This window comes from Hakea prostrata, chromosome 7, assembly GCF_041222555.1.
Source record: "Hakea prostrata isolate BN-2017 chromosome 7, UWA_Hpros_2, whole genome shotgun sequence".
NCBI classification, from domain to species: Eukaryota; Viridiplantae; Streptophyta; class Magnoliopsida; order Proteales; family Proteaceae; genus Hakea; species Hakea prostrata.
This window is the reverse complement of record NC_142606.1, coordinates 71,119,235-71,137,257: the sequence shown is the minus strand read 5'-3', so window position 1 is coordinate 71,137,257 and position 18,023 is coordinate 71,119,235. Positions and strand designations below refer to the sequence as shown.

Below are 18,023 nucleotides of genomic sequence, written 5' to 3'. Positions count from 1 at the left end.
CAAACTCAAATAACAACATTGCAGAAGGCTAATCTCCATTCGTGGTTTATCAATACCCTACCCAATCTGATACTTATGTTCTCCCCGCCTTTCTTCCATTATCCAAAGTAAAGGAAGTGTCATGAGCACCCATTACATCATTTCGCATTCATCAATCATTTCTTGGAAGCTTCTGATATTCAAGTAACCTTTCCTGTTCCCACCTCTCTCTTTTTGCCACGAAAAAAAGGAATTACAGTTGCCTATCATAGCCTAGTTGCCACTTCTATTATGCCCTATGTTCATTAAGGAATCCCATACATGTCTTCTATTTTCTCTAATAGGGTCTCCATAAACAAACGTCATGTAGAAGAGATGAACATTTGCATGTTTAATTTTAGTATCTATGTATGTTACACCCCATCCAGCTAGTTCCGGACACGCCTAGATACCCGTGGGGGTGATACTCTCTGTAGGATCTCGGTTCGTGGCCAATCCATAATAACAATATTATATAACATAATCCAAGAGCAAGAATATAAAAGAAAATGAATCCAAGGTTATTACAGTTCCCCTTAAAATAAGTCAAAGTCAAAATCAGAGTTAAAAAAAAAAATAAAAAAAAAAAAGAAAGAAAGAAAAGATAGGATTATTATAGCGGAAGTTTAAAAGTCAAACAACGCTCTAATAACAAAAAAATAGAAAACAAACTAAACCCAACCCAAATAAAAGAGTCTCAAAGCCTCATAATGGCTAGATTCCATAAGCGTAGTCTACACAAGTACACATCTCATTATGCATCTTAGTGTCCTCGGTCGCTAGTCCCACATAGGACTTCATCAATGGCGGACTCTCCAAGTAATATGTGTGAAATCCCCTTTAACCCATGCTTTTAGGACCACGAACCCAGAACTTGAGTTGGTGACAACTGTAGGCCATTTGAGTCGAGCCAGAAGGTTCGGAAGTGGACCCAATGGTGTTGGATGACCCTAATGATGACTTGATATCTCTCCTAGAGTTTAAGAGGAGAGAGAAGTTCAATCACGAAGGCATTAAAATACGATTTTAGCACTTTTGAAAATCGATGATGGAGAATCCAAACAATGAGGTGAATATACCCAAACATAGATATTTAAAAGACCTTTCTTTCAAGAAAAAAATCATTGGAATCGGACCTTGGTTGAGGGGTCAACCAAGGGTTGGTCGATCAGACCGGTTGACTGGTCTAGGTCGACCGCCCATCCCCAGATTTGGGGCATTTTTAGGAATTTGGGTTTGAAAACCCTATTTTAGATCTCCAATCACCTTTAAACGCATTTTCTAATGCTAAAGTGAGACTCAAGCTTGGAGAGGAGGAGAAACGAAGGAGGATTCCGGATTCCATCCATACGGCGATGCTTTGAGACCCAAATCATCACGAAAATGTTGAGAAAGGTGAGTGTTCTTCAACCTCTCTTTTCTAAACCTACATTAATGGTGTTTTCTTCATAATTAATGTTAGATTTGATAGTTGGGGTATATTGAAGGCATTCAATGCCTTCCATTAGTTGTCTTTATGTTTCCCTTTTGTTTTGAGAGTTGTTTATGCGATTCGTTGTAGACGATTTTGCGTTGAACCTCTTAGAGACACCCACGGGCACTCATGAGAGCCAAAATTGGGGCTTTTCATTTGAGGCCTAGTTGGGATGAATTGTTGGTACTTTTAGGACCTTATTACTATTAATTAGAAGACCCCAAAGTCTTGCTTCGATTTGATGTCGAATTGGAGGTAAAATATGGACTTTTGCCCAAAACTAGGTGACCTAGGGGGTTGAACCCGTTCAACCGGTCTTGTAAGCCTATGCAACCAACATTCAATTGGTCCTATCTAGGAAGTGTATTTTGGATCTCTTTTGAACCCCAATTTATTCCCAATTAATACTTATTTTTTCTCTTATGCAACTAGGGTTATTTTGAGCCTAATTACATACACTTGGGTGTGATTTGTGGAACTTTGGAGAGCTTATACTAACTTGAAAGGTGAGGAATATACTTAACCTTATCTTGCATGTTTAGTGATGTTAATTAAATTTCATTATTGATATCTTGCCTTGCTTTAGTATTTATTATCTTGTGATTATGTGTGTGACTTTGCGCGAATGAAAGGTGAGAAAGTATGTTCGTTTCTATGTTTCCTTAAATATTGTGAATGATGTAATGAGAATGTGTGGGATTGGTTTGAGACTTAGTTCTCTTATATCTATACCAACTACGGTTGTGGGTTCGCTCATTACCCTAGTGACCTTACATGAGTATGCATCTAGACCTAAGTACATGAATTCTAGGTGTCTAGGAGTGTTTGGCTAAATAACCTCATGAGTACTACTACCCTTCCGGTAGGGGTATTGAAACTGGTAACCCGTGATATCAATGGATGAGTCCTATGAGCATCAAGTAGGACCACTACCATCATGAGATGGTAGGGTTGCATATAATAAATAAGGGCTCATGGGCGTTCAAGACCGGTAACCAACCCGTGAGAGGACATGGAAAGCATCATATCCATTATATGTGGATGATCATAGGGTTGAGAAATGGAATCCAACAGATGCCTCACATTGAAGATCCCATTTATAGGTGGAAAATGATACTAAATCGAGTTGGTTGGTGCCATATGGAAAGTATCTGGACCATATGTAGTATGAAACTGTATGACTATGCATTGGGCCTAGAGTAATCCTTGACACACACCACTTTTCACAAATAGTGATGTGAGAGAGCAGTAACTTAAATCCCTAGCCACTGATTGATGTGACTTGACCCAACAACCGTGGAGAACCCAATAGATGTCTCTTGTTAAGGAGGGTGAATGAGACTACCAAGAGGAGAATAGTTTATGACTTAATGTGTGTTTACCATAGAGACTTCATGATAGAGTTAGGAGAATAATATCATAATCATTCATATGTCATATCATTAATATTAATTACATTATTGATATTCATGCTATATGTGTGGTGTGGGATCTTGTGAATGAATGCATGATATAATGTTGAGTTAACCTCAATGAGTTCTGTTAAACTCTTTCCTTTTATATGTTTGTTTCTATTAGAATATATTGCAAGTTATGAGGACTCCTTCCAAATGGAGGATTTGTCGCCGACAAACTTTCTTGAAGGAGTGATTGAAGAAAATGTAGACTCGCATGGAGCTTCATGCCCTTGCCAAGACTGTTCTTATGGGGCTAGATTCCATTAGAGAATCAATTTAGTTTTATTCCGCTGCAAACAAATTGCTTCCTTTAAACTCTAATATCCATTTTGATTAACTTTTAGATAATGGATGATTGTAACCTATTGATAATTCAGATTTGATAACTTGTTATTTACCCTTGATTTATTCTTGTCCTTGGTTTATGCTATATCATATGTTTATATGGGTTTGTCACTGAACTAAGATCCTTGAGAGTATCACCCCCATGGGTATTCAGGTATGAACTAGATTCGGCTAGGTGGGGTGTGACAATATGAGTCATCAAAACCTGCAACAAAGTCTAAAGAAAAAGAAATATACACAGGATGAGTTCCATAGAACTCAATGAGCTTAACATATCATACAATTCATCATACACACACACACACACACACACACACACCCTATATCAGCATATACTGTCGATGAATAAAAGAATAAACATGAAAATTACATGAATCTAACTCCTACTATGCAATCTCTACAGTAGACATGCTTTAAGATGACACACTAGCCTCCTATGGGTGGTCTCATCACTCTCCCTCATGGCACTTAAGCCCGTCAGTTGGGTTCTCCGCAGTAGTGGGTCCTGTCACATCAAACATGGCTGAGGATTAAGTCAACACTCTCTCACATCACCATTGGTTTAAGAGTTGGCACATGTTAAAGATTACTCTAGCCCAATGCAAAGTCACTATGTCTCGTGCTACATGTGATCAAGATACCTTCCCTCATGCCTATGTGCCCTTTTGGTCTTGTATCGTTCTCACCTAGGAATGGTGTTCCTCACACCGCCTAACCGCTATCTTTTGGTCTACCATTCGGTAACCCTGTAGTCATCTACATACGCTAGGGTGGTTGTCGCTCATGTCCCCTCACAACACCCAAGCCGTTTGTTGGACGATCATGAGTCCCATTCTAACACATGTCTCTATACCACTGCAAGATAACCGTGGGTTTGTTTGATGCACATAGAGCCCCATCCACCATTATCATGGGTCACTCCGCTTCAATACCCCTACCAAAAGGGTAGTAGCACTCACAAGATTCCTAATCAATGCATCTAGACAAACACCGACTATGAAAAGCGTTGGGGGAGTCAGAGGATAGTGTCCCATACCACATCCCCTGATAACCCGAGCTAGAAGTACCAAGATAGGTAATCCCTATTTCATAGTCACGTACACCCACATGCATCAATCAAGTGAAATAACCAATCACATAACCACATACGATTCACATGTAATCATTAATCGAAGATATGGTCATTCACTTTCATAGCTGATTACAAGACTATTTTCCAATATTTGATTTGAGCTTGGTTACTACTGGGAAAAATGTTCAGAGTGAACTGAGTTGAGGATTGAGGTGAGCTGACCATGGATAGGTTGCGAAACACATAAAGAAGTGCAGGTGAATCGGAATTGGGTGCTAGGTGCAATAGATTTCAATACATGCAATCTTGAAAAGAAAAAAGGGCAGTGCATGCATGTTGTGTTAGAAAAATCGAGTAGAAAGAAGCATATAAGACAAGATTTTATGTGTTTTACTCAAGTTCACAGCCATGGTCGAGCATATATGACGTTTTATAATGGTGAAGAAGATGAACACACCATTACAATTTAGCCGTTTCTCTACCCCTCTCAATCTTGTTAAGAGATAACTATTTATAAGTGATAAAGTCCTAATTCCAACAAAAATGACCGAAATACTCTTCAACCCAAAAATGCCCAAAGGACAATAGAGGACCTCCAAATAATTAGGGAATCCCATAATCAAGCAAGGTTGGGCAAATACTGACATTGAAAAGAAGGCCAAATGACTAAGAACTAATCCTAGCAGGTTATGCTTGAAGGCTTTTCAATGAAGTTTATCGTTTATCTTTTGAAAAAGAAAAAGAAAAAAAAATGCCCAAAAGGGGCTTCTATGAAGATATTTTACAAAATTAGGTAGGCTCATGGCCCCATGTCCCTGAGAGCTCTATCCATGCATCCAAGTGTATGTAAGCCCTGAAATTGGCCTAGAATATTTCACATGATAAAATTAATCTTTACCATAACATGTCAGAATTAAAAACATTATAATTTATTTAGGGTCTGTTTGGTTACATGAATTTAGAGATTTCTACTCGTTTGATTGTGAAAATCCATAGATTCATGAAATCTAGAGAATCATATTTTTATACTAAAAACGTGAATCTGTAAATTTATGGGAATTGGGTGAAATCTTTGCTATTAGAGCACTAACATTTGTGTATTCACAAAAGTTACATCTATCAAACAATTTTTTAGAATGAAATTTTCACAAATTTAGATTAACTAAACAATTAATTTTATGAATTATGATTCTATAGATTTAAAATTTTTAGATATTTGAAATCTCTAGATTCACGTAACCAAACATGCCCTCAATGAATGCACAATTAGAAATTAGCTTTAACTTACCCTTATATAAAAACAATTCAATAAGTAATCAAAATCATTAAAGCATCCACCACGTTCTATCCCATTTTGGTGGCCAATAATGTTTTTTTTTTCATTCAATCAAGATGTTATTAAAATCCTTTTTCATTTTTCACATGCTCTATAGAAAGTAGAAAATGACATAAAAATTGGAATAATTTTCCTCAAGATTTCTGATATAGACTGGGGACCTCAAATCATGACTTAACCCACTTCAAATATTATAATAAAATAATCACAAGACTAAATGCACAAAGCCAAATCAGACCATGATTATATGATTTCATGAATAGTCCTTTATGTTGCACCCTATAAGGTCACTAGTCCATTCAAATAACTAGTGATGGACCACGGCACTTATATTGTTTTTAACTTCCACTACTTTATGCACATAGATCCATCAAAATGGCTACTTTCTTCTTTCAGCTTTCAAATATGTGTCATCTTCCACTAAAAAATTAAAGAGACAAACTTAGGCCAAACAAAATATTGAAAAATATAAGAGACACACCATGCCCTTTATAATTTGAGGTGTGGATGGTCCAACGTTTTTGTTATGTGTATATATGATGAAATTCAATGGATCTTGTCAAATCCCACAACCAATTTTTTTTTTTATTTTTACCAAACACTGATAAAGAAATTCATTTAGAGAAACAAGTCTGGGGAAATCCTCCCAGCAGGAATAGAGTACAAAGGATCAAGACCTCGTGGTGGCTGCATTCAACAAACTTTAGAAATACCTAAATAACGAGTACCACTGGCTAATAGATCGGCACAACCAATTTGATTAATTGTCACTTTCATTTTCATTTCTAATTTTATTTGTGTTTTGAATTAAAATATAAGTAAATCTATTTCTCCATGAGGTGATTCACTGGCATTAAGCTCATCTGTGACATAAAGGGAAGTACTTATTTATTTTATTCATGTCCTGACATTATAACCATGTCCACCTCATACCCTAATCACATATTTTTTTTAATTTATTATTATATAACAATTTAATAATTTTCCCAATAGATTGTATTGAATTTTTTAATTAGTAATATAGTTGCAGTTAAAAATTTGTAGATTGGTAGACCTCATGGTGCCGCCGGCTGCTGCCTTACTTTTATATGTCAACTTCTAGAATGTGGATATACTTTTGTCACCGTAGTGACGACTTCATATGTAGATGTAGTAAAATCAATGAGGTATTGGGTTTGAATCTCTATCATTTTATCTTCCCTTCAAGAATTTTTCTTTCTCGATCTACTATTATTGGACTGGAGCACGCAAAGCCCGGGAACAGGAGATCATCATTGAGCGATCAACTAAAAGTAGAAGATTGCTAGCCTAAGAAAATAAAACATGACTTTGAAAACAACATCTATTTGATGGATAAATTAATTTATGCATATCAGAAACTATGCTTTATAAATATTCTCTTAGAAACTTCGAGGGTGGTTCAATTGGCAAAAGATCAATGTTTTTACGTAAAAGGTCAGAGTTCGAATTTCCTTGAAACCAAGAGTGAACATCGTTTTATATTTAAATTATATGTAACAACTACCCCTAAAGAGTAGTTAAAGTAAGTATAAATTAGCTCGAAATTGATTACTTGACACACCCATATTATTTTTTTCATGTAATTTATGTGTATGTGATTTCTAGATAAGAAAAGGCTTTAGCTCACTCTCTAGTCTAGTCTGGAGGACTTTGTTAGGTAAAGTCGGACATTTTGATCACTTTCCACTTCTCAATTTTATAAGTTGGCTCGGAATTAATAATTAATTGACACATCAATATTATTCTTTTCATGTAATTTATTTGTCTGTGAATTTTAGATAAGAAAAGGCTTTAGCTCGGAAATTACTTGGGTGCTGCGCAATAATTGTGCAACACCTGCAATTAACGGTCGAGATCGAAATCTTGACCGTTCACAATAATGCACAGCAGTGAAACTTGCTTTAGCTCACTCTTTAGTCTAATCTGGAGGATTTTGTCAGGTAAAGTCGGATACTTTGATCACTTTCCACTTCTCAATTGTTTCTCGATGTTCTCGTTATCATTATACAAGGGCAATGCTACCCAATTTGATAAAATCCTCTTACATAATAAAATATTAAAAGGTGGGGTCTTGTTCATGAGAAAATACACCTTTTTGAAGGCTCAAAAATAAAAGATGGGATACTTTTCCCACTCACGTGAAAGATGATAAGACCATATATAATACCTTTATGCCAAAAATGATTTGACTAAAAATATAAATGGGAGAATCTCATATTTCTATAACATGTATTCATGGTGACAGCCAAGAAGGAGGCCAAGCTAATTGAGTGGTAAAATGATTGGTGTGTGCATAAGATACAGAGGGCCTACTTACAAAAAAAAAAAAAAAAAAAAAAAAAAAAGACGAAGGGAAGGCCTACTATCAGATGCAAAATGTGAATTTTTTTTTGATGAGAATAAAACTTAGATTAAAACGAAATTAGTTCTGTAAGCACTTACAAAGGCTACATATTGTACAATTACAGTCATCCATCTGAGAGATTCCTATGTCTACATAATATTCAAAATACAATTTAAGCATTGGGTTGTGGAATTAAAAAAATTGAACCTTGTTTTGATATATTAGCCAGGTTCATTAACTTAGGTAATTCCTTGAGAGACCATTTTTCTTTTGATGGCCTAAAATCTTTGTAATGAGATGATAGTTTGTCCAAACTTCGTTTATCCTTATCCCCTTTTCTGTCGCTTTGTCCATTCCTATTTGAATGACGTCAAGCATTGTTTCCTGAATCTCATTTGTTTTCTTGTTCCCAAAATTGACAGACAGTAAGTGTCTGTCCCTGCACATCCCAATGCTCCAACCAACTACTCCTAGCCACTGGTGATGTACCCCTACACAAAACAAAATATTTTTATGAGAATGTGAGAAAAAGCTGCACTAGTTTGTGTTTGGTTCATTTATCATAACATTATTGATGCAAAATGTGAATTGTTGCTGCTAAATCTGACCAAATGATCAGATCACCAGTTGGATTATATACTAGTTAGGAGATCAAATTTAACCCAAATATGTCAAAGAAATAAAGAGAAAGTCAAGGCGGGTTGATTGTATTGATCACCAAGCTACCTTCGATGCTTGAGTCAGATTCTAAGAAATGTCGAAAATTCAGGGTTCGATGAATGCTTAGAGCAATATGAATTGAGGATTAGAAGTACGTATCCTTGTTTGGCTTTGGTTTGGGGTATTTATACTCGTTCCACTTAGGGTTTAAGGTTTAAAACATGTCCCAGCCAAGGTTTAAAGTATCGGTATCGAGTATTGTATCGATAAGGTGATTTTAAGAGACATATCGTCTTGTATCGAGCATTGTATCGCTCTGACTAATGTATTTTAGTGTAATTCAATGGAGAGACGTATCGAGATGTATCGTATCGGTTGGTTCAAATATGTATACGTATTTGCTAGTATCGTATGGTATCGTGGGATACTTTAAACCTTGGTCCCAGCTAACTTTGTAGGTAACATGTCTTAATCAACAATCAAGGTTCCCATCCAATTGTCTATGTAGGACAAAGCGCAATAGATAAAGAAAAGAATATGACAGGGCGGGATACAAGCACCAAGTACATGGTTTAATGTTTGTTGGATCAGCTGTCAACCGGCACAGTAACGGCTTTACAACAAACCTCGATCGAACATCCGACTTAGTGGATTTACAATCGAGTTGACGACTGGACTAGTAGTCCACATATTTTACCCTAATAGTGATGAACAATATTATCTCCTTTGATCTCTTTTAATTGTAGTTCAATTTGTACTAATCAAATTGGTAGTATGTTATTATTAATTTTTTCAGTTGAAGAATTTTATTATGTTATTATATATTAGTCAATCAGTTCAAATGGCTTTGCAATAAAAAATAGAAAATTGATCTGTTCAAATGTAAAGTTGCTTTCTCTGAAAACAAGTAAGAAGTTTTCTTTTTAGGAAACAAGCAAGAAGTTGGAATCTTGATGAATGTCAACGGTCAGTAATCAACGGTCATGGTCATGCTTTGACGGTCTTCGTTCATCCATAAATTTGGTATCCGTTTACACCCGATGGTTCTAAGCTTATGATCAGGCTCTTTATCAGTTTGGAGTGTAGGATCTAAGGGTGTCAATTTGGTATTAAAATCGTTTAACCGTATCAAATCGTGCTATTTAAAACTGCACCATTCAAAATTTGAACGGTACGTATTGAAACCGTACTGATTTGATACTGTACTAAGTTAAGGAATATAAATATGATTTTACAATTAAAACACTTTACTTTTATCTAATCTTTAATTCTCTGTTTTAGTTTTTTGTTTCGTCATTCACTCATATTCACTCCTCTTCTTAGATTTACTTGTTTTGTCTCTGTTAATATCAAATTCTATCGATTGTTTGATCAAAATTTCATTATGATTTAATGAACTAAAATAACAAAAGTGGCATGGGTTCGTTCGTACTAAAATTGTACAGCATTTATAGATACTATGTTTAAACAGTTTTTCTGTACCGATTCAATACCGAAACCATACCAAACCGTTTTTGCAAATATCGAAAAACCATACCATACAGTGTAAATTTGGTACGACACGGTTTTTGTTTTCAGTATTCAAGGTTAGTACCGTACCGAAACCGTACCGATTGACACCCTTCCTGGGACCCATGACTGACGGCATGACCAAATAATCCGATATAAGATTTGAAGAAAGGTGTTATGTGCTCAATGTGGTCAATTTGATCAATTTGATCAATTTGATTAAATAGGTAACATTTAGAGCAAATGACACGGACACCCCAAAATATAAGCCTAAAAGCACTGACACCCCAATTTATGTTTGAAAAACACACAGGTCCTATTCCGTTAACATGGTTAGTTATACAATTTGAAAGACTATTATACCCTCGTATATACAATGACACATCAACCTTATATAAAAAACTGGAGAAGACTTTGTTTGCTCTTTCACTCAGACCTGCAATAACCATATCTATCCTTGCAAACCTTCCACCAAGCCGGTTTCCACCGGCATCTAACTAAAATCTAAAATAACTGAAACTGATGGGTGGTATTCGGCAATGAATCTCATCTGATCTACCATCTGAAATCCTCCTCTTTTTCTATCTCTCTTCTTCACGCACGATTGAAGTGAAGAACTGAAACTGAAAAAGAAAAAGGAAAAAAAAAAAAAAAAATGAATCTCATCTGAAATTCTCCTCTGTTTCTAAAAAAAAAACAATGAATCTCATCTGAAATCCTCCTCTGTTTCTAAAAAAAAAACAATGAATCTCATCTGAAATCCTCCTCTGTTTCTATCTCTCTTCGTCACGCACAAGTGAAGAACTAAAACTAAAAAAAAAAAGGAAAAAATAAACAATGAATCTCATATGAAATCCTCCTCTGTTTCTATCTCTCTTCTTCACGCACAATTGAAGAATTGAAACTGAAAAAGAAAAAGGAAAAAAAAAACAATGAATCTCATATGAAATCCTCCTCCGTTTCTATCTCTCTCTTCACGCACAATTGAAGAAGTGAAGCGGAAAATAAAAAGGAAGAAAAAAACAATGAATCTCATATGAAATCCTCCTCTGTTTCTATCTCTCTTCTTCACGCACAATTGAAGAATTGAAAAAGAAAAAGAAAAAGGAAGAAAAAAGCAGTGAATCTCATCTGATCTACCATCTGAAATCCTCTCTCTTTCTATCTCTCTTCTTCACGCACAATTGAAGAATTGAAACTGAAAAAAATCTTTTATTGATTTCAATTTTGGGGCGCAGCGACAACGATTAATCTCCATCGTGCCTAAGAGGAAAAGGGAAAGAAAAAAAGGAAAAAAAAAAGAAAAAAAAACAAAAAGAAGCAGAAACGGGAAAGTTCGAATGATCAGAAGAAGAAACAGGAAAGTGCTAATGATTAGAATCGGAAGCTTAACAAATTTGGTCTCATCCTGTATCAATAGGATTTACAATGCAATTTTTTTTTCTTCTTACAACTTGCTTTGGATTCTCAAAGAGCTATGGTTTTGATTTTCAGTTCAGATTTTGAGAAGATGAATGGAGAGGTAAAAGACATTGCAGGTTTTGAGAAGATGAATGGTTTTGATTTTTAGTTCAGAGTTTATTTTTCTTTCTCAGATTTTAGTAAGGACAATTTTGGAATTCAAAAAAAATAAACAGTGGGTTAACAATTTTACTAACAGAATGGACTAATGTGTTTAATGAACTTGGGTGTCTGTGTTTTTTAAACTTAAAGTGGGGTGTCAGTGCATTTAGGCTTCTATTTGGGGGTGTCAGTGCAATTTGCTCTAACATTTAATATAAGAGTTCAAATCTTGAAAAGGGACTACTTTAAGAGAAAGCTACTCATACCTAACAAATGAATCCTTGCTCCACTGCTCCATCGTCTACCGCGTTTCTACTGGGATACTTGGATACTCGTTTTGACTAGCACAGCAAAGCAGCCATTTCTTCAAACATTTCACGAGCTTTGAAAATGAGAATCAAAACAAAAGTAAAATCGCTCAGATGATGAAAACTTAAAACGTGTTAAGGGTGTGGACCATTTGTGGCTCTCGATATCCTTCATTATTATAGTGGCACGCTTCATTGTCCCTTTAAATAATCAAACTCATCAGCAAGTACCAGAAAAAAAATCATCCTAACTGCTTTGCCTGCACATTCTACATCTCTTCTCTCTGCTTCATTACCGAGACAAGAATCTCAGATCTGAAAGGGGTAAAACTTAAAGATTCATGGCGATGGCCAAGGAATTTTTGGGTTCTTCTTTGTTGGAGAAATCATCTTTTGTTCCTTCCCCAGGAATCCTACTTAATCACCAGTTGAACCAGAAGCAGAACAATCTTTCATTTTGTCCTGTTTTGGTTCCTTTAGAGAAGAGAAGATTGCATTCAAGGAAGGTTGTGACTGTCCCTGTTGCAACTATTAGTGAGGATTTGGTAAAGCTTATTGCACCAGAGAAGCCTGTGAAGTTTAAGGTGAGAGCTGTTGTTACTGTCAGGAGAAAGAACAAGGAAGATTTGAAGGAGACAATCGCGAAGCATCTGGACGATTTTACTGACAAGATTGGCAGGAATGTTGTCTTACAGCTTGTTAGCACAGAAATAGATCCAAGTGAGTTACTTTTCTCTTCAAGAAATTTTCATATTTTCAGATGAGTAGGGGATGATTTCGATCCAAATAACTAGCTTTTCTTTCTGGGTTCTTCCCCTGTTTCCTGGGTTATCTTCTTCTTGCAACAAAAAGCTCTATTTTTGGGCTTTTGGGTTTGATCCAAGTTTTTATTTTCTTCTGGGGTTTTGAAAATTTATTGTAAATCTCTGGAATTTGATTCTGCAGAGACAAAGGCACCGAAGAAGAGCACAGAAGCCGCTCTGAACTGGTCGAAGAAATCGAAGGTTAAAGCAGAAAGAGTTCATTACACAGCAGAACTCACGCTGGACTCGATGTTTGGGGAGCCAGGTGCCATAACAGTGAGCAACAAGCACCAGAACGAGTTCTTCTTGGAGACCATCACCATTGAAGGGTTTGCTTCTGGTCCTGTTCATTTTGTCTGCAACTCCTGGGTTCAATCAAAGAAAGATCATCCAGGAAATAGAATCTTCTTCTCTAACAGGGTAATTTCTCCATCATTTTGATGATGCTAAAAATTCAAGTTGTTCTCGTATCCAATTGAACAGGTCAATTTGCAAAAAATTCATCCACCAATTTGGACATTTTCCTAGTCAAACTTAGGAATCGGAAAAATACCCAAGAGATTCCGATGTCTTACTTTGAATATTCTTCCATTCTGTTGACGTGATCAACTGAAATACCAAGAAAATTGAAAACTTTGTGGCCCTTCTCTCATAATGAACATGTTGAATAGCCATTAATGGTGGATTTTGTAATAACCTGGGTTTATTTTGTTCTGCGCAGCCATATTTACCTTCTGAAACACCTGCTGGGCTGAGGGTGTTGAGAGAGAAAGAACTGAAGGAGCTAAGAGGTAATGGAAAAGGGACTAGAAAAGCATCTGATAGGATATATGACTATGATACCTACAACGATCTGGGAAATCCAGACAAGGGTTTTGATTTTGCAAGACGAACCCTAGGAGGTGAAGGCAACATTCCATACCCCAGAAGATGCAGAACAGGGCGTGCTCCCACCGACACTGGTTAGTTCGTCTCTGCAAGTCCCGATTGATTAATGAAAACTAAACAATTTGATCACTAATTCATGATTTGTTCTTCTCAGACTTGAAAGCAGAAAGCAGGGTTGAGAAGCCATTTCCGATTTACGTGCCAAGAGACGAAGCATTTGAGGAATCGAAACAGAACACATTTGCTGCTGGACGGCTGAAGGCAGTGCTCCACAATTTGATTCCTTCTCTCATTGCAAGTCTCTCTGCCGACAACCATGATTTCAAAGGTTTTCCGGACGTCGATAGCCTTTACAGAGAAGGGCTAAAACTTAAAGTAGGGTTGCAGGATGAGCTTCTAAAGAAGCTTCCATTGCCTGAGGTTATGACTCAGGGACTTCTCAGATATGATACTCCAAAAATTCTCACCAGTAAGCTTTCTCTCTCATCAACCTAAGTAAGATTTGGTAAATAGATAATTGAAATCTGCCTCGTAATTTGCATTCGTGTTGTGGGTCCAGATCCATTCTTGGTAATTTTGCTTGGGTCATGCACATTGACGTCATGCAAACAGTCCGAAATCTCGATTGAAATTGAAATTCCACCGCTGAATTTCAATAGTAGAGATTGAAATTTTGAATGAAATTCCGATCCAACGGCTGACTTGACGGTCCTGCACATTAAATGCGAAGGACCCAAGCAAAGTCCTTAATTATTAATGCGCATGACTCAAACAAAGTCCTGAATTTAGATGACTGCTTATCTCATCATTTTACCCTATTAGATTACAATATTTTTCTTAATTTTTAATTTTATAAAAATTTTAATATATTTGAATTTTAAATGATATTTCACCAACACCAAGTGATATTTTGACCTTCACTAAAGTTGAACCGATTAGTCCAATAATTAGGCTCAGTTGACCCCAAATCCCATCAATTGTTCATAGCTAATTAGTAAACTATGGAAAAACTATGAAGTTAAACATTTTATTTTTCTAAAATTGGCTGATGATTGGATTTAAAAACTCATGTCCCAGGTTTGAATCCCCTCTACTCCTCTGTTTCTTGCATTGGACAGTTGTGTGTTCTTTGGCCTGGGCATGAGTGCTACCGGCTTTTGTGGATTATACTAGGCCTCCGGTGGGGCTCCGCTGACGGGGTCAGTGCTTGCGTTGGTAGTGCACAGGGCTAATGCTTGCATAGGTCGCACTCGATAAAAAGTCCGAACATTGCGTAGCGGGGGATGCTAGGTCACCCTACTACATCCCCTCTTTTATTTACAAAAAAAAAAAAAAAAATTCGATAAAGTTTTGAACTCGAATATGAATACTTTATGTAAATTCGGATAGCATTCGAAAATTCAGATAGCATTCGAATGACAGCTTTGCTTATTGGATTCGGATATAAAGATGGTATATTCGAGTTGAATCCAAGCCGTTTACATGTCTTGTCACCCAAAAATAGCTTTCAAACCCTGGGGAGTTTAGGTTTTGGCATGGGCTACATAAAAAGTTTCGACCACCAAAGCTTTTGGATCATTATGGTGTGGAAGTCGTAGTTGACACTGGTGTGTTTATTGTTGATTTGCAGAGGACAAGTTTGCTTGGCTACGTGACGACGAATTTGCTCGTCAAGCCTTGGCAGGGATCAACCCAGTTAACATCGAAAGGCTTGAGGTGAGTTTCAGTGATGGCTTTTTGGATGATGTCATAATTATTATTTTTAATTATTCAAACGACTTTTTCTTAAAAAAAAGAAAATTTTGAAATTGAAAATGTAGGTCTTCCCACCCGTCAGCAAGTTAGATCCAGAAATCTACGGTCCACGAGAGTCTGCAATCAAAGAAGAACACATTGTGGGCCATATCGAGGGCATGTCAGTTCAGCAAGCAGTGGAGGAGAAAAGGCTGTTTATGTTGGATTTCCATGATATATACCTTCCGTTCCTGGATAAGATAAACGCACTGGACGGGAGGAAATCATACGCTACACGTACGCTTTTCTTCATGACTCGTCTCGGTACTCTGAAGCCCATTGCTATCGAGCTGAGTCTCCCTTACACTGGAGCGACTACTTCATCTTCTTCGTCGAAAATGGTTCTCACTCCTCCAGTTGATGCCACGAGTAACTGGATTTGGCAGCTTGGGAAGGCTCACGTCTGCTCCAACGATGCTGGGGTTCACCAACTGGTTAACCATTGGTTGCGCACCCATGCTTGCATGGAGCCTTTCATACTAGCTGCTCACAGGCATCTGAGTGCAATGCACCCCATCTTTAAACTGTTGGATCCCCACATGAGATACACCCTTGAGATCAATGCCCTTGCACGCCAAACCCTCATTAGCGCTGGTGGTGTCATTGAGTCTTGCTTCACCCCTGGCCAATATTGCATGGAGATCAGTGCCGCCGCTTACCGTAACGGGTGGCGTTTCGACCTCGAAGGCCTTCCTGCCGATCTCCTCCGCAGGTATATAGTCCTCTAACTTGCATCTTGAGTATATCTTTATGATAACTTTTACATATATAATTTAAATATAAGACAGAACTTGATTGACAGAAGATTTAAATAACTGCAGAGGAATGGCGGTCGAAGACCCCACGCAGCCTCATGGACTAAAGTTGGTCATAAAAGACTACCCTTACGCCACCGATGGGCTGCTCATCTGGTTTGCTATCGAGAATTGGGTTCGAACCTATGTGAACCGGTACTACCCGGATTCGAGCCTTATCCGGTCCGATATAGAGCTCCAATCCTGGTACAGCGAGGCGATCAACGTTGGACATGCTGATCTCCGCCACGAGAACTGGTGGCCCAAGCTTTCTAGTGCAGAGGAGCTCGTCTCCGTCCTTACCACACTCATCTGGCTTGCTTCAGCTCAACACGCGGCTCTTAACTTCGGCCAATATCCTTATGGAGGTTATGTACCGAACCGGCCTCCATTGATGCGACGGTTGATACCAATGGAGGGTGACCCGGATTATGAGTATTTCGTAGCTGACCCACAAAGATTCTTCTTCTCTGCACTTCCGAGTTTGCTACAATCGACTCAGTTCATGGCCGTGGTAGACACGCTGTCCACACACTCGCCCGACGAGGAATACATTGGAGAGAGACAACACACGTCGATCTGGTCAGGCGATGCTGATATTGTCGAGGCATTCTATGCATTCGCTGCTGAGATCCAACGGATAGAGAAGGAGATAGAGAAGAGGAATGAGGATCCGAGTCTTAGGAATCGGTGTGGGGCTGGGGTGTTGCCCTACGAGTTGCTTGCTCCAAGCTCCGGTCCTGGGGTCACTTGTAGAGGCGTTCCTAATAGCGTATCTATCTGAGATGATATCTTTTGACAATACGTATAGAGTGGCTTCGCCTTGGTATATTGTTCTCACTTAGGACCTAGAATTGTAAATGTAATAAGTTTTTTAATTTTTTTTCTTCCAGATGAATAGAAACTGTAATGGAGTTCCAATGATTAACTCCATGCCGCATTGAGTGGATCTTCCATTTACATTGGTAGATTGTGCTTCTTTCATATTATTCCATCATATACTTAGAGATTCATTTCTAAATACTGATAAGATAAACCAAAGATGTGGCTCTTTCTTAAATGTATAGTGGAGGATAGTGATAGGAACACAATATTCTACCTTAATAGAAATAAGATCCTTGTCCTTCGTAGGTGAAGATTCCAACATGCATGCACCCCCACCCACTATAATTGCAACACAATCGCCTCTCCATCTGCAGCTTGATAACGCGGGATTGCTGTAGCATAGAGATTCTTTGCATTTGAGTAGACCAATTCTTTGCTTTTGGATTAGATGAGTTCTACCCATTATATATATTCAAGCACAGACAACAAGGATCAGAGATGGTGGTTTCGTTCTAATATATAGTGGAGAGATGTGAGGGAAGCACAATCTTCTATCCCACAAGATAAATGTCGCATCCACCCAGCCGATATCCTATCTGGCATACCCGGGATGTGATCCACAGCCCGAAGATCCAGATCGAGTGGCCATGCCTCCCACATACACGATAACATAATCATGAACAATATAATCAATGTATAAAGTAAACAATAAATAGATCAAATGAATGAGAAAAGGGTAATTAATCAGAGTGCGGAAACATTAAGTAACAAAATCTCAAAGAGAAAGAGTGATCAGAAGTCACTCCTTCACA

General features: G+C 37.6%; 1 protein-coding gene across 1 annotated transcript; it reads left to right on the top strand.

Moving 5' to 3' along the window:
* Positions 1–12,226: 12,226 nt before the first annotated feature.
* Positions 12,227–17,521, top strand: LOX4 (PLAT/LH2 domain-containing lipoxygenase family protein). The gene is made up of 7 exons (XM_089163092.1): positions 12,227–12,827; positions 13,053–13,330; positions 13,632–13,872; positions 13,953–14,267; positions 15,429–15,514; positions 15,619–16,304; positions 16,414–17,521. Exons 1-7 carry the CDS (start codon positions 12,449–12,451, stop codon positions 17,168–17,170), a joined length of 2,742 nt encoding a protein of 913 aa, XP_089019218.1. The 5' UTR covers positions 12,227–12,448; the 3' UTR covers positions 17,171–17,521.
* Positions 17,522–18,023: the final 502 nt, after the last annotated feature.